Source organism: Lepidochelys olivacea (assembly GCF_965140295.1).
Source record: "Lepidochelys olivacea isolate rLepOli2 genome assembly, chromosome: 2".
In the NCBI taxonomy this organism is placed as follows: domain Eukaryota; kingdom Metazoa; phylum Chordata; order Testudines; family Cheloniidae; genus Lepidochelys; species Lepidochelys olivacea.
The window spans coordinates 92,468,642-92,495,417 of NC_140412.1; the positions used below are offsets into that span (position 1 = coordinate 92,468,642).

A 26,776-nucleotide genomic window follows, 5' to 3' on the forward strand; every position below is an offset into this window, starting at 1 on the left:
TTTAAGTTTGCTACGTTGCAAGAATGAAAATAACTTATTTATCATTTTTATTCCTTTAGTTACTAGTATGACTAGTCAAACCCACTCTTTTGATGTAATTTCATGTAATGACAGTTTTGTCTGCAGAGCTCTTAATTTTTTTGAACACAATATAGCCACATAAATTTCTGATAGATTGTGTACAAACACCCCAATGTTGAGAAGTTTTGTAGATAATGTTTCTCTAAGAGGGCATTTGTGATAAATGAAGGGATGGGAGGGGGATAGCTCCCTTTTATGGACGCCCAGCCAGCAATTAGCTATAAAATTCCTCTAAGTACCTGTTCTCTACTTGCTTTACCTGTAAAGGGTTAACAAGCCCACAGGTAAAAGGAAAGGAGTGGGCACCTGACCAAAAGAGCCAGTGGGTTCCCTTTGTCTGTGTGTTGTGGTTCTCTGGGGAAGAGCGGAACAGGGCAACAGTTATGCTGTGAGAAGCTTTAAGCCAGGTATGAAAAACCATCAGATCATACCTAGAGATTGCTTATCTGAAACCCCAGATATGTAAGTAAATTAGGGAATGTCTAGGAAGATGGGATTAGGTTTATTTCTTATTGGCTTGTGGACTCCTTTATGGTAACCCCAAATGCTTTTCGTTTTGCTTGTAACCTTTGAGCTGGACCTCAAGAAGGTTATTCTTGATGTTTAATTTTTGTAAGTGGCTTTTTAAATCTAGCAAAAGCCTAAATTCCAGATGTATTTTTTTCTTTTGGTTTTTAATAAACTTTACTATTTTTAAGAACAGGATTGGATTTTTGGTGTTCTAAGAGGTTTGTGCATATGTTGTTTAATTAGCTGGTGGCAACAGCTGATTTCCTCTTTCTTTCTCAGCTCTTCCCTGGAGGAGGACACGGGGGGTGAAAGGGCTTGAGGGTACCCCACAGGGAGGAATTCCCAAATGTGCCTTCCTGGGTCCCAATGGTGTCTTTTGGGGTTTGTTGTTTTTTTGTTTTGTTTTTTTTTTGTTCTGTGGGGTTTTTTTTGTTTTCATTTTTTTTTGCACTTGGGTGGTGGCAGCATCTACCCATCCAAGAGAAACTGTGACCATGGGAGTTTAATATCAGCCTGGAGTGGCCAGTATTAATTTTTAGAATCCTTGTGGGCCCCCACCTTCTGCACTTGAAGTACCAGAGTGGGGAATCAGCCTTGACAATATTGTTGGTAATAAAGTAGATCTGTGAACCCTCAGTCCATTTCTGTAAGTCCAAGAATGCTCAAAACTACTGTATTAAATTGCCTCACCATAGGTATCTACTGAATTTTCATCAGTATCAGCCATTTGTTACAGCTAATAGATCAGGAGTTACATAGTGATGCATTAGCTTTATAGTTTACTGAATCATAATATTCCAAGAATTTTTTAGGCTTATTTGATCAATTCATTTTTTCCTATTATATTATTTTGAGGGAAAGCTATGTTGTTTGTGAAACCGAGATGGGTGTTCTCTTCCCATTCCTCACCCTGTAATGTCTGCCTAGTTTAATATAAGCAGTTTAACTCCTTAAAGTGCTACCTGACGCAGAAGTGATTTTGAAGGTATTGTTATGAGTAATAGGTTTATTTGCCTGGGAAAGGTTCATGATATTTCAAGGTATGAAATGTGTTCCAAGATGTAACTTTGACCCGTCAGCTCCTGAGAATACCATCAGGTGATTATTCTTGACCTACTTCAGGTCAAAGCTAATGTTATTGTTTAATGGTCCACATTGAGTTTTCACCATGTTTGGCATTAGGGCTGTGTTGGAGACTTGGATACAGGTTTCACTCAGCCCCAAAGTGAAGCTTCAGCAGTCACTATGTGCAGTGAGCATCAAAGCTTCAATAGTTAAAATGCCAGTGCTGGAAGTTTTGATTCTGTTTTTCCCATGGTCTGGATTTACTAGAAAAGGCATCAGATGTCCAGGAGAAAATGGTAGGGTCAGACCTGACGAAGATATAGAGAATGAGTTTGTAGTATTTATCACCAACTATGGCGGTGTCGTACCTTGGACAGTCAAATGCCATTGTTTGGGAAGGGGTCAGAAGTGCTTCTCTACTTGTGGGTTTTTTGGATCAGCGTATCCAGTAATATGTGGAGACATCTGCCCAGGTCTCAGTGCACTGAGTTTGGATTGTCTACATCTTGGTGAGCTGGTAAACCTAGCTGCCATTCACCATGCTGAGTTCTGTCTATAGCTACAGGTTTTCTAGCACAAACTAGCCACTGACTTACCTAGCATCAGCCAAGTCTTGCATCAGCCAAGGTGCAAAGTCTGTAGATGCCAGATCTTCTTCATCTGATGAGCTAGATGCTTGAGTTGTCCCTTGCCAATGATTTATACTCTGAAGATGGAGCTCATTAATTTACCATGAGAGGGTAGCTTGTGCCATTCAGATTCAATTGAGAAACGCTAGGGATGTCAAGGACAAATTTAGTTTGAGGCTTTAGGTCTTGTAGATGTGTCCATATGATCCTTCATTAGATGATGAAGAATAATAGGCTTAAATCCACATTCCAGGTTAAACACAGCAGGCTGTTCAACCCCCAAGAATTTTGTAATAGAGGTTGATAAAATGTACAAAGTGGAATCGAGCAAAGCACGTTATTTGGCACTGAGATATGAAGATAGTTCATGAGTTGTTACTACTCTTGTCAACAACACAAATATTTACTCTTCTTCACTCTTTATTTAAAGATATAAAGACTCAAAAAGAGTTATAAAACACATATACTAAATTTCTCACTTCATATTTACTAATCTGAGGCTTTTCTTTTAGAAAACTACCTAGAGATTGAAAATCATGGGAATGAAGATGTGAAGTGGCACTTATCATCTTTTGCCCCACCATATGTCAAGGTGAGTAAACATTTGTATTGGAAATAGTGTGTGTGTGTGAGATTTTCAACAGGCGCATTTTTAAAGGAGGTGATACCTATTAACTTACTCTTCAGATAATATTTCTCCTAGCTTAAAAAATCTCTGTGTTAGGAAAAATTTTACTTGGGTAGCTAGATGACTTATTCATTGCTGTTCTTCTCTAGTTCAGTGGTCCCCAAACTCTGTGTGTGGACAAGAAGTTGTCCATGAGACACTACTGGATTTGTAGAGAGCTGGATGGTCACATGATGTTGACTCTCATAGTCTCCCGCAGCTAGATTGCATTAAGAAATCAAACATGTTATTTTCCTAATATTTTCTATGGTCAATTGCTGTGGATGTGAGGGATAACATTTGATTGCCAGTGCGTGGGGGCTAGACCCATGCAATCATGAACTGGAGAGAAGGTGGTCCATGAGGCAATCTTAGATGTGACCCACACTATGAAAATACTTGAGAACCCCTACTTCTAGCTAATGTACCACTTTTTCTATTATAAGTCATTAGACCATGATAGTTTTGTAAATATTTATAGAATGTTCTTCATTTGCTTGGATGCTTCTAGAACACTTTTTATGAAGCAGATTATTATATTTGATTTATGAAAACTTAATTACCCATTTGTAGGGCGTAGATGAAAGTGGAGATGTTTACAGGGCTACCTACACAGCTTTCAGATGTTCCCGTGTGTCTGGTACACTTGGAGCTCACGGAAAAGAAAAAGTAAGCTTTTTTTAGTGTTACGATGAATTTAAGCAGATGAATGCTGTCTTAACTGTAATGTAACTACTTACATGAAGCATACGCACTCTATGAAATATAACCTCTTTTCAGCTGGACTTCTTCAAATTTGGAAATAGTTTAAACTGATCTAAACATCTATTTAAATGGTAATGATAAAACACTGGCCATCCAAAATAGGGCCAGATGTACTTCATTTTCAGATGTATGAGAAAGGTCATTAGCATCCGCTCATCAATATGTCTCTTCATGTAAACTCAATTGACAATACTAGAAAAATCCCTACAATACATACATTATATTTTGCATCTATGAAGCTATTTTCTTAGGAGAGCAAATTTTTTTAACACTTTTTGAAGATGAAACATGTATAAGGACAGGTTTCAGAGTAACAGCCGTGTTGGTCTGTATTCGCAAAAAGAAAAGGAGTACTTGTGGCACCTTAGAGACTAACCAATTTATTTGAGCATGAGCTTTCGTGAGCTACAGCTCACTTCATCGGATGAAGTGAGCTGTAGCTCACGAAAGCTCATGTATAAGGAATCACTGAATATTTGTAAATTTTTTTTTTTAGCTTTAGACCTACTCATCAGTTGTAGTTTGTGGAGCTTTTTGAATAACATGTGTGCAGTGATGCAGTTTTATAAAGCCTATGCTAAAAATTATTTTGATCTTTAAGTGTTGCAACTGTTAATATAATGGAATAGAGCAGTGGTTTTCAACCAGGGGTCCGGGACCCCCTCGGGGGGCTGTGAGCAGGTTGCAGGGGGTCTGCCGTGCATGGGGCCCCGTTGCGCAGGACTACAACCCGGGGCCCCAAGCCACCACCCGGGGCTAAAGTTGAAGCCTGAGCAATTTAACTTCGCCCCTGTGTGGAATGGGGCACTGAGCAGTTGCCCTGCTTACTACCCCCTAACACCAATCCTAGCTTTTCTATGCAGAAAAACAGTTGTGGCACAGCTGGGCCATGGAGTTTTTATAGCATATTGTGGTGGCCTCAGAAAGAAAAAGGTTGAGAACGCTTCAAAGAAAGAATGCTTTCAGGCTTCCCGATGATAGAAGCTATTGCAAATGTATGTGGTGAACTTAAAAGAATATATGCTTTGTACTGCTGGAAAGCTTATTGCTAGTCTGCTAGCACTGAAAGCTAACATTTCAGGGGAATACCATTCTAAATGCAGAAGTTTCACCAGTTCAGCCTGAGCTTCATTTTAAATAGACTTCATAAAACTCATGCAGAAGACTGTGTGGATGCTTGCTTCAGTTAAAACCAGACTTATTTTGGTTTTACTTAAGTTAAATTGACTTGTGCACCAGTTTAACAAATTCGTGTTAAAATGATTGTCAAACTAGTTCACTTTTGACCTTGTCTTCACACAAACTTCCACCGATTTAGTTAAACCAAAATGAATGTCTACACAGTTGTTTACAGTTTAAGTGTCTTATTTTGGTTCAGCTTTAACTTGTTTGACTTAAGCTAAACTAAAACAAGTTACACTTACAGTGCACTAGGAACTTCTAGTTCTCAGTAGCTGAGTCTATGCAGTCCGTTAGTATTTGCAGGCTAGTGCATTTTACCTTCATACCCCAGTTTGCTGTGTACACAAGTCCTTAGACTACGAGTACTCATACAGGGGTTTGCACCAGGTTAACTAAGTCTGTTTTAAATTAATGCTTTAGTTAAACTGATGCACTCTTCCACAGAGACTAGCCCTTTCTCATGTAGACAAGGTCTAAGGCTGTTCAAATGAAGTTGACTCGTACCCAATTCATTGTAATGCAGATTTAAATTACCTCTAACAAGTGTAGCACATTCACTCACAAGCAAGTTTGGAATTTAGGGAAGCTGAGCCAGTGTAACTTGGTGTGACAGGGTCCCTGGGTGCAACCTGGACTGCTGAGCCCTCTGTCCCACCAACCTGGGGTATCCTTCTCACACTGTGATGCTGTGGCAAGCCGCAAATCTCTGATAGGTACTGCACTTACGCACAGATGTCCACGGGTAGGGACACTACCCAACTGAGTTACATGAATGCTTTCCCAGCCTTACATGAACCATCAATAGCTCCAGCCAATTTTCTCCAGCTCCCCAGTACTATACCATCTTGCACTGGTCAGAAGCCTGGCCAGTTCAAATTCATTACCCACTCTGCCCTTCCCTTGATGTGGTGAGGACACACAGTAGCCTTTGTAAACTGAGCTGAGATTTCCCAAGTACTTCAACCAAAACACACTGTTTTAGGTAAAATATAAAACAGATTAACTACAGAAAGCTAGATTTTAAGTGATTATAAGTAGCAGGCATAGAGATCAGAGCTTGTAACTTAAGGAACAAAAATAAATTCACAGTTTAAATTCTATAAACTATACAGGATTTGAATCAATAAATGTCTCACCTTGGCAGATGGTACAAACAGGTCACAGATCCTCAATACACAGACTGCGATTCTCTCAGCCTGGGACCACCCTCTGCCAGTTCCAAGTCTTTGTCCTCCAGATGTGTTTCCAGGTTTTGAGTTGTGGCAGGGAGTGACTCTAAGTGATGATGTCACTTTCCCTCTTTTTATAGTTTCTTCCAGCTTGCTGGAAAGATCTTTGCTGTGAGGTGGGTAGTCTGCCCTCATTGGTCAAGCAGTCTCCATTGTCTGTGTTCTCTCTGAGATAGTGGATTGTTTCCTTGATGGGTGTTGATGAGCCATTAACTGCTGTCTGGCTACTCCATTGTTGTACGTGAAAGGCTAGTTGTGGGTGTTCCCAACCTCAAAACATATTTCAGTCACACACACATAGCAAGACTTCATAATTTCACATACAGTGATAGGACATACAATCCAACAGGATAATAATCTTCAACAGATCAAGACTTTTAAAATGATACAAGGCATACTTCGTTGGAAACATATCATTACATGATGACGGTAAGAATGGAAGTTCCAGGGTGCTGCTTTGAGGTACAGTGTGTCACACTTAGTTTGTGAATTTAAACTGATATAGTTAAACCAGTACAAAATACTGCAATTTTTTCATGTAGACAAGGTTGTAGTGGTATATAAACATCTAAGTAAACTTTCACTAACACTTTACCCTACCCTGGTAGGTTGCTATCATCTTTTTACCTAGGGATAGAGGAGACTATGCTCAATTTTGGGACCTTGAGTGTCACCCACTTGCAGAACCTCACATGAAACATAAACTAAGATTTCAACTTTCTGGAGTGGTAAGTATCTGAACACCATAAGCTAATGTTCAGTATTTGTCCACATCACTTGCTAAAGTGGGATAAAATATATACATATATATCACACTTCAAGACTGTGCTATTTGTCCAAAACATATTATTAAGCACATAATTAAATTTTAGAGTAAATCTTTAATTGCAGGTAGTCTCAATTCTATTTTTCATAATCATTATTTTAAAAAGATATTACACACTTCTTGATCAACATAGCAATTTGAAGGTTTATATAACCAAAATGTTACCTTACCCTTACTCTAGCATCTTATTTTGCATTTACTGTTTTGAAGGGAATTATGAAATACTTATCCCTTCTGGTAACTACCTGTTTAGTGACAGATTTACCTCTTTTGTGGGGCTTTAAATCCATGGACTTGTATTAAATCAGTCATAACTCCTGCAAAATAAGATTGTCTTAAAAAAAAAAAAAAAAAAAAGTAATGATACGCGTAAAAAATTGCATTAATTCAATATTATGGTTAATATTTAAAGATTCTAAGATCAGGAAAATGTGTGGCAGGCTAGTGCGCTATACATTCACACCCCAGTACGCGCCACCTTTTGTGCATGCATACTTTGTTGTCTGTGATAATCCCCATAACATTAAGCAAAATGACAACACAGATTCTTAAATTTTCCAACTACAGTATTATAGCTGTGGAAGAAAAGTAGGGGTATGTGCTAAATGCATCGCATGGTCAGATCATAAACATAATTTGATGTTTCATAATTTTCTGTTAATCCCACTCTAGCATTGGTGCTCTGTTCTTGTTAGCCTTGGAAACATAACAAAGCAGTAAAATATTTAGGGGCACTTGCCAGTTGACCCGTGGATCCAAATATTCTAACTCTGATTTACATAAAGGTCCAATCCTTCCGTCAAATTTAAGTTCTTATCCACTTGCCCATGAAGTGAGTCATGGACTAGTTCATCTGTCAGCATTTTTTTGACACATTTGGTTTACTTAATTTAACTTGGTGAAAAAAATGTATTTAAATTATTTAAATTTTAGACCTCTTTGATCTGTTTCCAGTATGAATGGTATGGAGAGGGTCAGGATTTAAGAGATGTACAGTCTGTGACCATAAGCTTTAGATTCAACTGTATGTATAGAGATTTAATCATTTCTCTGAACCAATAGCGTCTGGATCTGAGGGTCACCTATCTGACTCCAACTACAGGGCAAGCCTTTTATATTGGAGGCTGCTTTGTTCTTCTGTGAGAAAACGGAGAATCATCAGCTCAGTTTCTTTCTGGAACCGAATATTTCTCTGAGCAATAGACTCAATTCTCTGGTAGTGTAAGGTGTAAGTTAGAGCTATTGCTCAATTCGAATATGCCGGGATTCGGGCAGTGTGAGATCGGGAAGCTGCAAACAGCATTCTTATGGCCTGTCCATCCCCCAGTTTGAGCTCATTCTACTGCATCCAATTGGACTTTGGGTAGGGTGGAGGATCCTACCTGTGGGTTCAGTTGCAAAGGAGAAGGGTGTAGCCAGAGAACAGCTTGATACTTTAAAACGTGCCTTGTATATATAAAAAAAATATGTAGCATTGGCTGTTGTACTTAAAAGGTTCTATGCTTTGGACCTTTTCTAGGACATGTAAACAAAGTTTTGGGACCTTCCTTTTAAGGGACAGGACTGCTTCAGTGCTAAGATACCTTTCCTAGAAAAAGTTATGGCAATGCAAACCAAGTCAGCAATCTGGATTTCCCCTAGCTTATGTTAAAAGGTGGACCCATTAATTCCAGAGAAATGCAGTTCAGCCTAATACTGCTTTGTGCTGAAAAGATATTCAGACTCAGTCACCATAAATAATTAAGTGCCATAGACTTTTCCCTGAAGTACTCATGGACTGATTCAGAGCTCTCAACCTTCAAGATATCCTACATCCATATCTCCAAAAGGAAATCGTGTGAGTGTAGAAACAAGTTGGGCGTGTACCTTTATCAATGCAAGGACTTGATGCGTAATTTAACTGGATCTCATGGATTTTAACTACTGTGCAGCTACCACAGCCAGTGTTCATTGTCTGGGGCTAGTATCTGTACTTGGTACATTTGTTCATAAAGGCCCCTAATTTGTTCATTAGGATCTTTCATGTTTTCTATTCCCTTCTGAAATATCTGTCTCTCAAGTGGACAAATTAAACTTCATTTTTCAGGCTATATGAGCTGACTTTAGTAGGGTGTAACTTTAGGCTCAAAGGGTAGTTCAGCTTTTCTTCAAGATAAATCTGCATTTACAAATTTATATCATGATTGTCATACATCACCAAGAAAATCCAGTTAAGAATTGTTTTAGAATACCGTGATGGTGTATATACGTACCACTGTTTCTTGTGCTAGGCATAAGACAAGCACAGTGTCACTGGTAAGCAGTTATTGTCCAGTTGTTCATTCTAAATATACTAGCTCTTCCCCAAGTAGTTTGGGAAACATTGATGCAATGGCTGATTCCATCCATCATTTGAAGAATTCCTTTATAAGGTGCCCCTGCCCCCAAACTTCTGTGATATAAAGATGCCATTACAGAAAAATAAACACATCTAGTTCAAAGCTTGTAGAAATCAAGAAAAGCCAAATTCCATAAAAGTGATCTAGAGCCTTGAGCAATTCCTTCAACTCTCAGAACGTTATTAGTGGTCAATAAAGCTGTTAGCCTTTATGAGCAACATAGCAGCCATGTATTATTACTGCTTATAAAGCAGTAAGGTGGGGCTTGTTCCCCTCAGTTTTCAAAGCAATCTGCCTCTGGGAAATAGTGTATTCACAACCAGATCTTTCCATTAACTCTCCACCTCGCTCGGAAAGAACATTCTTAGCAGAAAACATGAGGTGTGTCAAGACCACTTTGAAAAGATCTATGAAAGAGCTTAAAGTAGAATGGCTGTTTAATCAAATAGGGTCATTAGCCGTACATCTGTTTGCACCACGGTCAACACAATTTCTGCTTCAGCTATTGAAGATCTTCCTTTTCTAGCAGATGTCTTTTTAATTAGGAAGAGAAGGCAAATGCAAGATCATATCTAGGAAAATAGAACACAGGTCACTTTTAAGATGAGGACTGTATCCTGAAATACAGTGACTCTGAAAAGGGCTTAGGGGTTATGGTAGATACACAGCTAAATGTGAGTTCACAGCACAGTGCAATGACCAAGAGGGCTAAAGCGATCCTTGGATATATGAAGGGGGGAATAAAAGGTGGAAGTACAGAGTACATCTCTGCATAGGGCATTAGTGGGACCATTACGGAAATAGTGTTCAGTTCAGATATCAGCACTTCAAAAACGTTGAAAAAACATATATAAATGTAAACCTACCCAAATGTATACCCATTCTTGGACAACATCCCAATCAGAGCCAGCGCCGCTTCCAGCAGCTCTCATTGGCCTGGAGCAGCGAACCGTGGCCAGTGGGAGCCGCGATCGGCCAAACCTGCGGACGCGGCAGGTAAACAAACCAGCCAGCCCGCCAGGGGCTTTCCCTGCACAAGCGGCGGAACAAGTTTGGGAACCACTGTTCTAGAACAAACATTATATATATACCTTTATTTAGATGCCAGGCCATAAATGTACATTATGGTTTTAGAAATTAAAAGACATGGTCCTTGCCCCAAACACCTTACAACTTAAACTGAGTAGGCAAACATACAGAAATCACAATGGAGTGGAGAAAGGAGATGAGAATTCAGATATTTAAACCTTCTCCCCCAACACAAAGAGAAAAGATGTACAGCCATTTAGATGCCTGCTGCCTACCTAGCATAAGTGCATTAAAAATATTTTTTTTCTTTTTAGAATTGCCATGTGTTCGTGTAATTTCATTTTTCTTTTCTTTAGTAACTGTTCAGTCTTGAATAATATTCACAGTTAAATGTTACCCTAACATTGCTAAAAAAGTAATGTACTTTTCATTTTTTAAAACTACATTTCAATGTTTTGCATTTTTGAGAAAAAATAACTCAGTTAAGTAATGTTTTTTTTGTAACTAGCCATAAGTATTTAAGGCTATTGGGGACTATAAAGTCTCTTTTTATTATTATTATTATTATTATTTTATTACTACTCTTGTCCTAATAAATTAGTGCTTTAAAATAGTTTACCAGTCAATTGACCAATTACTTTTTAGACCCATCAGAAGTAAGCTCTGTGGGGCAGGGACAGTGCCTTGGTTCATTTGGTCAGGTTTTTTGGCTTTCATTTCTGATTGGATGGTAAATAAAAATCCCAAAGATTAGTGATTTCAGCTACACTAGAGTTTCTCTAGGATGGTTTGGAGGGACAGTCTTATCACTAAGTACCCCAAAAAAATAGTTACCAGTCTCTAGTGTCACTTGTTATGCAGATACATCAGATTCCTTGGACTGACTATCCCCAAGATTTAGCAGAATGCCTGGATTAGACAAACCTGTGGTGAATCCTACCTCCTTGCAATGATATTTACCAGTGCCCTTGTGGCACATTTCAAAATGACTGCACATAATTCTTTTTGTATTTGTCAGTCACGTCCTGCTTTTCTGGTAGTTACTTCTGAAAGACTGATGAGCAACTATATTAACAGAAGTCAGTTCTGCTTCTATGAGGACAATTTTGTCCTCACATCTTGAGAAACACTTCTGCCAAAGGTGTATGCATCTTTTTAATCTTCCCAGGAGATGAATACCATCATTTTTTCTATCTTCAGTATCCTTAGAAAAATTGTCATAACAAGATGGTCGTAGAACTCTAGAAGATGTATTGATCATATGGAGTACATGCATCTATCATATTACTCCTGGGGGAATTCTGCACCACTGCGGATGCACAGAATTTGTCCCGTGCAGATTTCTTTGTTTCCCCGCAGAAAAATGACTTTGACAGGGAAGCAAAGGGAAGCCAAAAGAGCCGTCATGCGACCCTCCCCAGCAGTATGTTTTGGGTGCCCAGGGCAGCTAGCAGAGAGGTAAATTACTGTGGGGCAGGGGGTGGGACTGGGGAAGACCCAACTGGTGGGTCCTACCCTGCACCAGGCTCAGCTGCTAGTCTTGGGTGGGCTGGGGAGGACGGGACTTACTCTTTCCCTGCGCAACATCTGGGGTCAGACCCACTCCCAGATTTCTCCTCCAGCTTCAGGAAGCTCTGCAAACCTCCAGCCCATGCGCTTCCTGTACCCATCGCTCCTCAGCTGCAGGGGAAGGGATCCCTGTACAGGGAGCTGTTCTCCCATCCATCCAGACCCTCTTGCTGAGCCACTCCTCTTCCCCCCGATAAACTCCCCCTGCACCTGGACCACCCTGATGAGACACCTGCACTCAGATCCTCACCCCACCAAGCTCCAGCTAACTGGATCCCCAACCCACTGAGCACCATTCCCCCAGCATCTGGACCACCCATTGAGCCCTCCACATCTGGACCCCCCTGACAAGCTCTATTTCTCCACACCCAGGCCCCCCGTGCTGAGCCCCAACCACCTTCACCTGGACCCCCCTGAAGAATCCCATTACTGTTACACCCAGAACCCCCCAACAAGCCCCTGTGCATCCAGTTCCCCCTGCACCCTGATCCACCACTGAGGTGCCTGCACCCAGATTGCCCCACACAGAACCCTCTCAACCCACATCTGGATCCCTCCACACTAAGCCCCTCTACATTTGGATCCTGCCTTGCTGAGCCTGCCAGATGCAGGCAAGCACACGGGGACAGAAGCCTGGGGTGTTTCTGAAGCAGGCCCAGTCCTTGGGCTTCAGAGTAGCTGCTGACAAGGTATATGCCAAGCAATGCAGAACTTAACACCCGGAAAACCATTCCTTTGAGGGAGTCTAGGCTCCACATGCAAGGTCCCAGGAGGAATTGTGGGCCAGAAATATTTTTATGTCAGAGAATTTTCATAACCATGCCGTGATCCTCATACAGTTCATTATCAAACTCTGCAGAATAGGTTTCTGTTCCTCTATGAAGACAACCTCTTACTGGAAAATGCTATATGGTTATGGCTTGCTTTCCAAATTAGAAATCTCTCACGTTATGTAAGAATGCATATTTCTATCTATCCTACTGTAATAATGTTGGCTTTATCCTTTCCATCCCTGCTGCTTTGTTTCATTGATCACTGTTTGCCATTTGTAGAGTATGAGGGGAGAAACTGCAGCAGAATAGAAAATTCTTAGCACAATCTCCTCTGTTAGCAGCTTCTCTCTTCATTCTAACCACGCAGGTGGCTTGTTGCAGGACCAGAATGATAACTTGTAATATTTGGAAATTTTTGCTCTAAAGGGCAAATCATACACATGTTGCGTTAACGTTAATACAATTTCAGGTTCTTGGTTTTGTATTAACCAACTGTTCTTTCAATGCTGTAAAGACACTAACTTTTCTGGTGGCCAGACTTGAGGGGTGGGACTTCATGGAACAACTTCTGAATTCCATAGGGAAAAGTCATGGCCTATTTATAGCAAATGAGGAAAGTTGCTCACAAAGAATTAATGTTAAGAAATCCATTCATTTACTGCAACCCTCATAATTTGCCTGGAGAGGTAAAATTTCATGTCGTGGCTAAGATGATAAATAGTTCATCGAGAGGCTGAAGCTTCTTAAGAAGTAATCTCATTTGTACTCCATGATGAGACGTTCCACAGGGAAACCTACTGTCTAAATGGATCCGTTACCGACAATCTTGGAATAGTTTACTGCTGTGAAGTAGTTTAAGAGGCATGCAAGCATGGAATATGATTCCCGCAGAGGCAATGTATTTCAAAGAACAATAAATAAATTCCCTTCTTCTAAAATATTGTAAAACTGCAGCACAAACCATGAGCTAATATTTTCAATAAAGCAAAAACACTATTCAGGTTGAGCAATATTTTGGGAACGATGTAAATGTTGTCACCTAATGTTTAACTTTATTCCAAATATTAACTGTAGGGTTTTTCTTACCAATAGGGTGCTAAAACAGAAAATGAAGCTGTAAATGCAAAACTTTCCACATGTGCCCTAATAAAAACTGAAATTCCAGTTATGCCGAGAAGAAGAGCTGGCTCTGAAGCTTCTGCGCTTAAAACTGGGTAAGTATATTTTTAGTTTAAAAAAAAAAAAAAAAGTAAATAGTTGAGAACACTTGTGTGGCAGACCTTTTCTGTGATTCTTAGCCTTTCACCACTCATAAGCAAACTTGCCATATTTTCATTAGTTCAAAACTAGTTATATGTGTGGTTGTGATTTGCTACTATGGGACAACTGGTGCAGGCATTTGATGTTACGGTTCAGTGATGAGACAGAACACAGCTTTATGCAAGCAAACAGGCTGGTCAGCGGAGATGGGCTGTTCTGCCCCCCCTGCCTTCCACCTTCTCCTTTTATTATATTTCTCCCCCTAAGCATTACACACTGCTACACAAAGGAATGTATGACGTTGATTCATATGCTTAGTTACCATCCTCTATCTACTACAATCCTGGTTCTCAGGCCTTGAGCCCAGGCTAAAGAAACCTCCCACAGTTGCTGTCCAAACAATCAAGTTCTCAGGGTTCATATCTAGCCCTTGTCCTTGGATAGAGCAATGTGTGCATTGCTTCTAGGAAACAGTCAGGGTGTGCCCCGCCTGCTTCCAGGTGGAATAGCTAGACATTAACCCTTCAATTTGAACCGCTTTGAAGTGTGAAACCTTTTAATGCACTCTTTGCCAGCACCATCATTATCTAGTGATTTCTAATAAGATGAGTTTTCGCAATATTTGTCTAGCTTTCTCCTTTGTTTCTTTCCCTTTTTGCCAATTGGGGCTTGTCTACATGGTGCATTAATCCTAACTAGATGGGTGTAAATTATAGTGGGCACTAATGTGTTGCATGCTAAGTGGCTCGTGTGGGCCCTGCTGGCACACACTAAATGTTCCCTAGTGCACATTAATGTACTTCTGTTTGAAATGGACCACACGGGCCAGTTAGCGCACAACATTCTAGTGCATGCTACCATTTATATCCCTCTATTTTGGATTAATTCACCATGTTGATGAGCCCTCTGTGTGTGTTCTCCCTCTTTAGTTTTCCCAGGCTCTTGGAAGTATTTCTGTTCCTATTCTCATCTGGAGTTAGTTACAAGAGCCCAGGATGTTTCCAAAACCCTTCACATATTTAGATAAGTGCAAATCTTCACCAATGGAATCCAGTTGCCCTTGGTTTGCTGTTCCAGAGCAGTCCCTCCATTTGTGATCTGCATGTCTGGTTTGAGCTTGGTGCAGTTTTGCTGCTTTTCTCAGTCAATTACCCAGAGTTGAAAGTAGCATTTGACCCCTAATTGGGTTTTAGGCCTGGACGTATTTCTCACACAGGCCTTTCCCTCAAAAATATGATTTTCCCCAAGATCACTGTACTAATTTTTCCCTGCCATCGTCCAACCTTCAAAGATTGAAATGTAGATGTGAAACACTTCCTTTTTATGGGAGTGAACTGATCCCTGGTGCACATATGGAAATGTTCATCTCCTAGGTCTCCAGTGAAGCATATGGGCACAACTCAAGGCTGTGAAAGTATAAAGTAAATTATTCTGATTACTACTTCACCACAGTACTCCTCTAAATTGTAATCTCTTAATTAACTGAAAGTGCCAAATAATAGCCCAAAAAGCCCTTAGAGTGGCACAGTACTGCTTTAAAACTGACGGAATCTTACAGCCCAATATCTTATAAGAACAAATTACCTTTGACTTTCCAGTGGTTCTGAATGTATTTCTATTTTGGAACTGCTTTTCAAACCATTTGATAGGAAACTGTCGGTACATCCAGACCATGTAATATAAATAGGGAACTTAATGATTTAAACCTATTGTTTGAAAAACAGGCAAAATGAAGTAATTCGAGGAGTGTATGCCCGAGAAGATCAATATACGTTTCTACCAACCAGAGTTGGGGAATCAAGCACCTTAAAAGTCAATTTGCGAAATAATACTTTTATTACTCATATGGTAAGTTTTTGACACTTTAACTTTAAATGTTTTGAATTTTGTAAATAAAGTGCACTTTATTTTGTAAATGAAGTGCACTTAAAAATTGCACTTAATTGCTTGAACAATATCTAACCATTTTCTTTTCTGATGTTTTCGTTAACCTTTGATACTAAGAATTTTGTTTTAAGATGGTCTAATGCTCAGTGCATTAATAGAAACTATTGGTTCCAAACTTCATACTCTAAATCTTTAAATATTCAAAGAAAGTTCACTTTTATAGGCTTCTTACAACTTTTTAGTTTTTCTTTTGCTTGTTGACTCTTAATTATCAAGAGTTTTAAGGATCAAGAGTTTTCTTAATAGCATACTTAAACTATCACCTCTTTTAGCTGTTTTATAGGGTTGTGGTTGTAGTCTAATTTTTAAAACTAATTTAATCTCAAGTCCTGCAGTGTGATTTTTAACTTATTCATTATATATAAACCTGGGTATATTCCATTCTTAAATCTTGGCTTTTTCTTTAAAATTATATCTAAGTCATGAGTTGTATTGAAGTATGTGCTAAAATTATGATAGTAGTGCTTGCCTGTTGTTTTTTAAAGTGTTTCATATTAAATTGCAGCTGAAGTTTGTAAATCCCAGAGAGCCTTTCTACATCAAGCACTCAAAATATTCTTTGAGGTGAGTTAAGTGTGTGTACTAAAATTTTACTCAGAAACATTAGAGGTTTCAAAATAAATCCAAGCTATTTTGTTAGGTAAAGCTCTATAACTAGTAAGGATATATCATGCTGAAATATAGACTTACAGTCCACTTTTGGACTTTAGAGTAACTTCAACATTTTGACCTTCTAGTTAAAATGTATATTTTTGCACAAATCTTAACCAGTCTCCCCATCTTAAAGATGAGAAAAGTGAGGCATAAAGCAACATCAGAGACAGTGGAACAGCCTGATTAAACCCAGGTCTCCTGACACCTAGTCCAACATCCTGTCCTCTGATCCATGCTATAACACCAGATTGTACACCACCTTGTTTTTTTTCTTGGCGGTCTTTTATCAAAATAGTGACCAGGACCAAACCTGTATAGCTAATGAGATCTGACAAGCTCAGTCTGAAGTGGTAAAACTGTAGGCAAAAAAAAGGATGATTTAATAGCTCTTCAGAAAGACGACCATGACCACCTCAGAGATCTACTTAAGTAGCTCAGAAACACCATAAAGTACATTGTCAGAAAGCTATTCATTGTATTTGCTGTAATATACTGAGGATCAGATGCACTCTTACTTAAAGCAAAGATATAGACATGGTGTTTAAAGGTGGTAGAAAAACTTTTAACTCATGAATTGCATTTATTTTATTCTTTTGTTCAATAACCTCCTAGAAGCTTAGTTTTCCAACCAATTTTGATGCTTTTCCATTTGCAAATATTGTCTTTTTGTCTGAGTTTCTAGTTTTTCTTATTTACAGCATAAGTCAGCATAACTCTTTGGAAGAACCCTGCAAAAGAGTTTCTGAGCAAAAGCATTGCAGAACTTATTCTGGCTTAGGGTATGTCTACACTACAAAATTAGGTCGATTTTATAGAAGTCAATTTTTAGAAATCGATTTTATACAGTCCATGGTGTATGTCCCCCCTAAGTGCATTAAGTCGGCAGAGTGCATCCTCACTACCGTGGCTAGCATCGACTCATGAAGCGGTGTACTGTGGGAAGCTATCCCACAGTTCCTGCAGTCTCCGCTGCCCATTGGAATTCTGGGTTAAGCTCCCAATCCCTGATGGGGCAAAAACATTGTAGCGGGTGGTTTTGGGTACATGTCATCAGTCTCCCCTGCCTCCCTGAAAGCAACTGCAGACAACTATTTAATGCCTTTTTTCCTGGGTTACCCACTGCTCAGCTCACTGCTGCTGTTGCGAGCATTGTAAACATCTCGCACTTTATACTGCAGTATGTGCAGAACCTGGCTAAGAGACAGCAGCACGAGGACAATTGTGAGGAGGACATGGACAAAGACGTTCCTGAAAGCACGGGAGGTGGCAGTTGAGACATCATGGTGGCAGTGGGGCTGATTCTGGGCCTGGCAAACAAGCACAGCCTGGTGGGACCGCATAGTCTTGCAGGTGTGGGGTGATTCCCAGTGGCTGTGAAAGTTTCACATGCGTAAGGCCACTTTCCTGGAACTCTGAGTAGCTTTCCCCTGCCGTGAAGTGCAGGAATACCAAGATGAGAGCTGCCCTGACAGTTGAGAAGCGATTGGTGATAGCCCTGTGGACGCTTGCAACACCTGCCTGCTACCGGTCAGTCGGAAATCAATTTGGAGTGGGCAAATCTACTGTGGGGACTGCTGTGATTCAAGCAGCCAATGCAATCACTGATGATCTGCTATCAAGGGAGTGACTCTGGGAAATGTGCAAGTCATAGTGGATGGCTTTACTGCAGTGGGTTCTCCTCACTGTGGTGGGGCGATAGACAGAACGCATATCCCTATCTTGGCACCGGACCACCTTGCCAACCAGTACATAAACCGCAAGGGGTACTTCTCAATGGAGCTGCAAGCACTGGTGGATCACAAGGGACATTTCACCGACATCAACGTGGGATGGCCGGGTAAGGTGCATAGGGCTTGCATCTTCAGGAACTCCAGGCTGTTTGAGTAGCTGCAAGAAGGGACTTACTTCCCAGACCAGAAAATTACTGTTTGGGATGTTGAAATGCCAATAGTTATCCCTGGAGACCCAGCCTACCCCTTGCTCCCATGGCTCATGAAGCTATACACAGGCAGCCTGGACAGTAGTAAGGAGCAGTTCAACTGTAGGCTGAGCAAGTGCAGAATGGTGGTAGAATGTGTCTTTGGACATTTAAAAGCTCATTGGCGCTGTTTGCTGACTAGATTAGACCACCGCGCAACCAATATTCCCATTGTTATTTACTGCTTGCTGTGTGCTTTATAATATCTGTGAAAGTAAGGGGAAGACGTTTATGGCAGGGTGGGAGGTTGAGGCAAATTGCCTGACTGCCAATTTTGAACAGCCAGACACCAGGGCGATTAGAAGACCACAGGTAGGTGCGCTGCACATCAGAGAGGCTTTGAAAACCAGTTTTATGACTGGCCAGGCTACGGTGTGACAGTTGTGTGTGTTTCTCCTTGATGCAAACCCGCCCCCTTTGTTGATTTTAATTCCCTGTAAGCCAACCACCCTCTCCCCTTCTATCACAGCTGGCAAAGGAAATAAAGTCACTATTGTTTTGAAACCATGCATTCTTTATTAATTTAAAAAAAAAAGGAGATAACGGATAAGGTAGCCCAGGTGGGGTACGGTGGGGTGGGGGAGGAGGGAAGGACAAGGGCACATTGCTTATTGTAGCCACACTACAAATCAAAACTGTTTGACAGCCTTCTGTTGCTTGGATCATCCTCTGGAGTGGAGTGGCTGGGTGCCCAGAGCCTCCCCCTCCTCGCGTTCTTGGGTGTCTGGGTGAGGAGGATATGGAACTTGGGGAGGAGGGTAGGTGGTTGTACAATGAATGCAGCAGCAGTCCTGTGCTCTTGTTGCCTGTCAGATGCCTGAGCATGTCCATTTGCTCCCCTGTTAGCCTCAGCATTGCATCCTGCCTCTTCTCATCGCACTCACTTAATGCTTTCCTGGACTCTGCCGCTGACCGCCTCTATGCATTCAGCTGTACACTATCCGTGCAGGAGGACTGCATGAGCTCAGAAAACACATCACAAGTGCATTTTTTTCGCCTTCTAATCTGCGAAAACCTCAGGGACAAAGATGATATGGGGAGCATAGAAACATTTGCATCTGCAGGGGGATAAAAAGGGAAAGTAAAATTTAAGATGATACATTTCTGAGAACAAAAGGGAGACTCTTTCACAGTAAATCAAGCAATTCACAGCAGACAGCACATGTGCTTTAGGTACAAGGTTGCATTTTGCCTTTTATATTGAGCGCCTGCCAGTATTGTGACACATCACACTCGGCTGGGCAACAGAATTTGGTTTCCAGGCGGCCATGGTAAGCCAAAGGGTAGACGGGTTTGGCTTCTAATGCCTTCATAACATGTGGGAATGTTTTCAAACTGCAGCGTCGTCCTTTCCCATAGCAAGCAATGCCGGTTGGGTTTGCCATTTAAAAGGAGGGGCTGTGGTTTTTGGGTGGATGTGCAGCACACACGTCCCCCCACTTCTCCACGTGGCTGTTTGGGATGATCCCTTCGCCCCTCACCCCACTGCTTAGCCTTGGGATGATCCCTTTTAGCCAAGTGCAAACTGCCCAGCATGAACGGGGTCCTTTTACTGTTCCCTTACAAAAATTCCCCTATTTCAACCAGGTGACCATGAATGATATCACTCTCTGCTGAGACTAACACAGAAAGATAAAGACCAAAAGTTGCTTGAATGCGACCAAAACCCAGGACTATTTGCTGCCATGCTTTGTGCTGCAATGATTCCAGACTACTGCTACTGGCTTGGCATGGTAAAGTGTCCTACCGTGGAGGACGAAATAAGGCAGCGCTCCCCAGAAACCTTCTGCAAAGGCTTTAAGTACTTCCAGGAGAGCTTCATGGAGATGTTCCTAGAGGATCCCCACTCCATCCCCAGTTAACAGACTTTTCCAGTAGCTGTACTGGCCGCGAATGCATCCCAAGTCTTCACGGCAAATCAAACATTAAACACTATTGCTTTTAAACCCTGTACTGTAGTTACAAATGTGCACTCACCAGAGGTGCCTTTTCCACCTTCAGGGTTGGGGATCCCCCCTTGGGAGGGTATTGGCTCCAGGGTGATGAAAAGGTCCTGGCTGCCGGGGAGAACATATTCACCGCTTTCCTGCTGTGCATTCGCCGCCTCCTTCTCCTCATCCACAAAATCCTCCTCCATGTTACGTGAGACTCCCCCCCCCCCCCCTTGCAGGTGTCCATGGACAGTGGTGGGGCAGTGGTAAGGTTCCCCCCCAGAATGCCATGCAGCTGATCATAGAAGCAGCATGTATGGGGCTCTGACCCAGAGCGACCGTTTGCCTCCTTTGTCTTTTGGTAGGCTTGCCTGCGCGTGTGTCCCTGTTGTAGCCTCTGTCCATCATGCCCTGTGCAATTTTGGCATATGTATATATAATATTAACATTTCTTCTTTTTGATCGGAGTTCGGCCTGCACAAATTCTTCTCCCCATACAGCAATCAGATCCAGTGTCTCCTGTTAGCTCCATGCTGGAGCTTGTTTGTAATTCTGGGGGGACTGCATGGTCACCTGTGCTGCTGAGCTTGCCACGCTGACCAAACAGGAAATGAAATTCAAAAGGTCCCAGGGCTTTTCCTGTGTACCTGGCTAGTGCATCGGAGTTGAAAGTGTTGTCCAGAGCGGTCACATTGGAGCACTCTGGGATAGCTCCTGGAGGCCAATAACGTTGATTTGCATCCGCACTACCCCAAATTTCACCCAGCAAGGTAGATTTTAGCACTACTCTCCTCGCCGGAGGGAGTACAGAAGTCGATCTTAAGAGCCCTTTAGGTCGACGGAATGGGGTTGCTTGTGTAGATGCATCCATTATAAAATCGACCTAATGCAGCTAAATTTGACCTAATCCTGTAGTGTAGACCAGAGTATGGATGCCCTTTTTAAAAAAAAAATACTTGTAGGAAAATCCTTAATTGTCCCATAAACCTTTTTTTAATAGAAAGCAAAGTTAATATTTTATTTAGAGTTGGCTTATATGTTTTAAGTGCTTCTGTATGGAAGCTAGTCAGTTAAATTAGATTACTTCCCAGTACCATATCCAATTAATGTTAAATGGTAATTGCATAGCAAACTGCATTTGCTGAAAATGGGACTGTAAGGCTTGATTAAGAAAATATAATAGAATGTGTTCTTAGATCTACTCTTCAGACCAAGAAGTGTCACACTGTGAAACAATCATACATTGTAGTGATATGATTTTTTTTAAAGAACAATTTGTAGAAGCAACAGTGTATCCTATGTGAACAGTCTTTCAAATGTTAAATATGGCAACAAAATTTCAGGGTTTTGTTTAACGTACCAGTGTTTGATTTTTCCGGGTGCAGTTGTGAGCTTGGTTTTCTTCAACTGGCCATGTGTGTGCACATAGAAAAAGTTCAGCTGTACTGATCTTTACTACACTCAGTCTAATTTAAGTTAGCTACCAATGTCATCCAAATGCAAAATCTTGGTATAAAACTGCAATGAGAAGAGAGGCAATTTTTATTCTTTTCACCCAAACAAGGCAGAGCACGAATTTTTTTAATTGACTGTAGGGTATTCATTTGGCTAATAGAGGATGTAAGAACTGATGAGGAAAGGAATGAAGAACCTCTGACCAGAAATTAAATTCATAAGAAGAAATTTCAAGACGGGGCTCACAAATATCTTAGATCTATGCTGCAAAATGAATATTTTGAAGATCCCCTTGAGGTCATCTTGTTAAACATTTGGATAGCATAGTAAAGCATTAACTTGCCTCCTTTTATTGGTTAGATAATTCTCAAGTGTAAAATAACAAGGATCTTTTAATTGTCCATGATTTTCACATTTGACCGTTGTATTTAAATTTTATTCCTAGAGGTATGGAGTATGATGGTTTGCTGGGCAGTAGACACACATTTAATAGGAGAAACCAACTTATGCTCATGAACTAGTTTAATCCTTTATTTTTGTGTTCCAGTGTTGCTTACTGTGAAAAGTGTCTGTATCAGTTATCACAATTACAACAACATTGCATAGTTATCACTCTTGGTATTCTGAGTATTCTTGGTATTCTGAATACTCTTGGTATTCTGAGCAGAGTGTCACTATACCCTGCCATCTAGAACATTATTCCTCAATGTAAAGGGGTTCACAGGTGTACCTCCTGGTGGCCAGGTGTGGCATAGCAGCTGTCTTTCCCTCTGGCACCCCCTGCTGATAGTCCTTCTGGAGCTGCGGTGGTCACTCTTCCATAACTCTGTCCTTTGGCCAGGTCATGATATTTATGTCTGTCCCTTTCAATGTAACAAAGTTCAACAAACAAAAGTCCAATAGATAATTCCAAGACCTTGTGTCAGATCTCTGGCACCTGACTCTGGGCTCGTGCCACTTTGCCAGCTGCTGGTAGGGGGAACCTAGGCACTCCGTACACACTGGGTTCCAGCCCAGGGACCCTATAGTGAGCAGCCAGGGTCTGCACAGTTCCACCCCTTACTGCTGTTTCCCTGGTCTTCCTCCTTTCCAGCCTCTCTTGCCTGCAACTTCTCTCGTTTGACCCTTGGGGGTAGGAAACCAGGGCTTATTCACCCCTCTGGGTTTCCTCCTTTTCACCTCGCTGTTCCCAGAGAATGACTGCAGACTCTGTCCCTATAGCCTTCTTATACTAACTAGCCTGCTCCTGCCCAGCTGGGCTTCTTGTTCCAATTGTTTCCTAACAAAAAAGGAGTCAGGAGCATGGAGACCCATCCCGGATCTGAGATCAACTGATTAGTCTCAAAATAAATTCCAAGTGATATCTGACTAATTCTACCTCTTTAGAAAAGCTGTGTGTGCAGGACCTTAAGGATGCTTGCATTCATTATGGTGCAGTAGTAGTATACCTGAATTTCATCAAACTTGCACTCTAACAAAAAAAACCTTAACATGATCTTGACCTTGGCAGAGTTGAGGCACAATAACTTTGCAAATGCATGAAATATGTGACAGATCTGCTTATAATGGATTTAAAAGCATGAGGTGTTACTGTTACGTTTTTTGAGTTAAAGCATGAGTTTGAAGTTGGGGTATCTATTCCTTTTGGATATCTGGAGATGAAAGTGAAAACCTTATGGAGGGTTGTAGTGTGTTACTGATAGTGTTGTAGGCAATGTGAAGGTGGAAAGAAATGCACAAGTCTTTCCCCTTATTTTCAGCCTTTTAAGGTTTTGTGTGTATGGAGTGTTTCCAGCTGCAATTTCAATTGTCAGTAAATGTAGTTGGTTGGCTAACATAAGACTAAATCACAGCTGTGAGAAGTAATACATAGTGCTAATACTCTTATCTGTAGATCTAAAAGCATTTTACAAATGCTGATGAAGTATCTTCACCTGGATCGGTAAACTGAAGCACAAAGGTTGACTTGCTGAAGGTTGTATAATAAATCTGTGTCAAAGGTGGGGAATAGAACCCAGATCTATGCTCTAATCACACAGTTCAGTGAATCAAGTGTTTTTTGTTTTGTTTGTAAACTGGGGTTATACCAAAACGTACTTGTAGCGGCAGATGTAGGCAGAAAGGGTATTTGGACTCTTTTAGGACAATTAACTGATGAACAGAGATTCTCTAGAGGGGATCAAAATATTTCAGCAATAGGATGCTAAAATCATTAGTGTTCTGTAGCATCCTAACTAGAGAGGGGGAAATATAGCTTGAACAAGAGCAGCATAAGAGCTTCCATGCAAAGGGAAAGATTGAATTGGTAGAGAAGAAGGTAGGTGAAAGGTGAGAATAAGGAAGAAATGGGTTTAGACTGACATAGGATTAAGTGGATGAGAGCACAGACAGCTGTGGGGGTGTATGAGGGGAGAAAACTGCACAGATGATAGAGATGAAACTCAAGAGAGTAAAGAATGGTCTATACTGCTAGATGGTGACTTTGTGAATTTAATCTTTTAAGAGTTTTACATCAAACTGCTACATTCAAGTTCTGATTCCTCATTTTTTTTCAAGATCCCTATTGCTTTGCTTATGTTATGTAGTAAACCAGGTCTTGATGATGATGCAAAATGTCTAATTATGTGAATTGCTTCTACATGATGCCTTTTAAATTAAATTTTCTGTTTTAGTGATCAATTGACGTACATATGAAGTTTGTTTGCAAAATTCTTTCTAAACTAAAAGCAGGCAATATTATTACTTTTTAATAAGGCTTCCAAACTGTCAATAATATAGCAGAGATAGAGAACAGTTTTTCTTCAGATAAGCCAGCAACAGTAGCTATCCAAGTATTGTAGTATTTTGACTGGCTGATAGGACAGCTGTAACTTCATATTTCTAACACTTAACACCAGTAGTGTGAACTTTAAAAAAGATAACTCAAGGCTATCTCCAGGTCTCTTCTCAGAAAGCATAATAAACTGGAAAAATATTTGTATGCCTAGCAAGATTTGGTTTGTAGCATTAATGATATTAATAACTAATCTCCTTTTTACAGATCCCAGCATTATATCAACCTGCCAGTCCAGTTCAAGCCAAAGTCAGCAGGCAGATTTGAAGGTCTGTTGGTTGTGCACATAGACAAATATGGCAGTCTTGGTATTCGATTACTTGGTGAAGCTCATGCAAAAGAGTAATTGGACAGCAGCTTTATTAATAATCCAGACTAAATTATTGAAGTATTGGTGTAATATTTTCCTTACTAATTTACTAATTTTTTGTACATTATGATGCTACTTTTATGTAAAATCTTTTGTAAGTTAAATTGAGGTGCTTGTGAAAACAAAGATTCATTGTTAAACATTCTAAAATGAGGATAAATCACTTTGTATGCTTAAATTTATCATGTTCTAGCTTATATTTCTGCACCTTTTTATAAGGGAGAAAGATGTTCTATTTTTTTCATTAATTATGATTTGCTAAATACAGATTATTTTAAATTTAGTTAATTCAGAAATAAATTTGTAATTCATACTTTTTAATAAACTTATTTTTCACGTGAATTATGTTAATGTCTTGAGTTTTTTAGAGTGCCCATCACTGTACTTTCCAAATATTATATAGCTTAAATCCAAAATTGTCATTAAATCCCACAGCAATTTCACTTATATTGATATTGGCTCCTTCATAAGATACTTACACAAACATACAAAATCTCAAATTGAGGGGGACTCCCATCTATATGCAGTTTAAGGGCGAGCAAATATCAACAATTGGGGACTAAAAATTTGGAATATGAAAAAAAACCTCTGAAGATATCTAGTACAGTGCCCCTTAACAGCTCTAGTACAATTATATCCCAGGTATGCAGTTCCCTTAAGCATCATAAAGATATTATTAAACCTAAATACCCCTGCTGGGCTATACAGGATTAATTACATGGCACTCAAACTCAGGAATATAAATCTGTCAAAGGTTTTGATGTACTATCCTTTTGGGAGCTGTACTATAAAATCTGGAGGGAAAACCAAAACAAATTATTTGTTATGAAGGCTAGATTATTTTTTCCTGACCTGGTGGTGAGTCACTGTACAGCAATGTAATATTTCAGTTGCTTAGAACACTTACATAACAGTACATCAAAACAATCTGTATACATGTTTTATAAGGGTCTGGCTAAAATATTTACGAATAAATAATACCTTGCTGCTTCGGTGCAATTTGGTTTTGCTATTGATGCTAAATTGGCACCCTATAGAATGAAGTTCTCTAGCCACAGAAATAGCATGGCATATGCAGTAATGTGTTCAAGTTTCTTCATGCTGCCCTTCAGCTGTGCCTCAACCTTGAGCTGACTAATTACCTCTTAAAGGCTTTGTTTACAACTTTTTTCCTCATAGAATTTCCCACCACTGCTACAACTAATTCAGCTCTGCCCATAGGAGTTTTAAGATGACATGGTGGCTACTGGTAACTTAATAGGGTGGAACAACAGTACTTAAAATGCCAGTAGGCCTTTGGAGCCCTGTTTATATAAGCAGTCCCTCTGGTTGATCTTCAGTGGTAGGAAGCTTTTATTTATGGAAAAACACTATTGTAGCCACAGCTTTGGGGTGCGAGGACAACTCACTCTTTTGTCTTGTAGGTCCCTATGCCTGAAGAAATACGGCAACAGAATGTTGGCTTTGACCTTTTAGAGCTGGTGGCTGGACTCAACAGCAGTCCTGAGTTTTGCAAGCAGTCTTAAATGTTTTGATTGCAACCCTTGGATGGGACGTTGAGATCCAGTCTGGCTGAACAGATTCCATCTACAAAAGTTACTTCCCATAAGCACTGCAGCTGCATTAGTTGAGCTGGGGGTCCTAA

The 26,776-nt window shown here is 40.4% G+C and overlaps 1 protein-coding gene across 1 annotated transcript in view; it reads left to right on the top strand.

Moving 5' to 3' along the window:
• The window catches only part of CEP192 (centrosomal protein 192), a 192,224-nt gene extending 166,876 nt beyond the window's left edge, over nt 1–25,348 (top strand). The window contains exons 41-47 of the mRNA XM_084619054.1: nt 2,798–2,877; nt 3,526–3,621; nt 6,737–6,856; nt 13,796–13,917; nt 15,688–15,811; nt 16,416–16,474; nt 24,969–25,348. Of these exons, the coding sequence (XP_084475180.1) occupies nt 2,798–2,877; nt 3,526–3,621; nt 6,737–6,856; nt 13,796–13,917; nt 15,688–15,811; nt 16,416–16,474; nt 24,969–25,107 (740 nt within the window). The 3' untranslated portion in view covers nt 25,108–25,348. The remainder of the gene's footprint in view (nt 1–2,797; nt 2,878–3,525; nt 3,622–6,736; nt 6,857–13,795; nt 13,918–15,687; nt 15,812–16,415; nt 16,475–24,968) is intronic.
• Nucleotides 25,349–26,776: the final 1,428 nt, after the last annotated feature.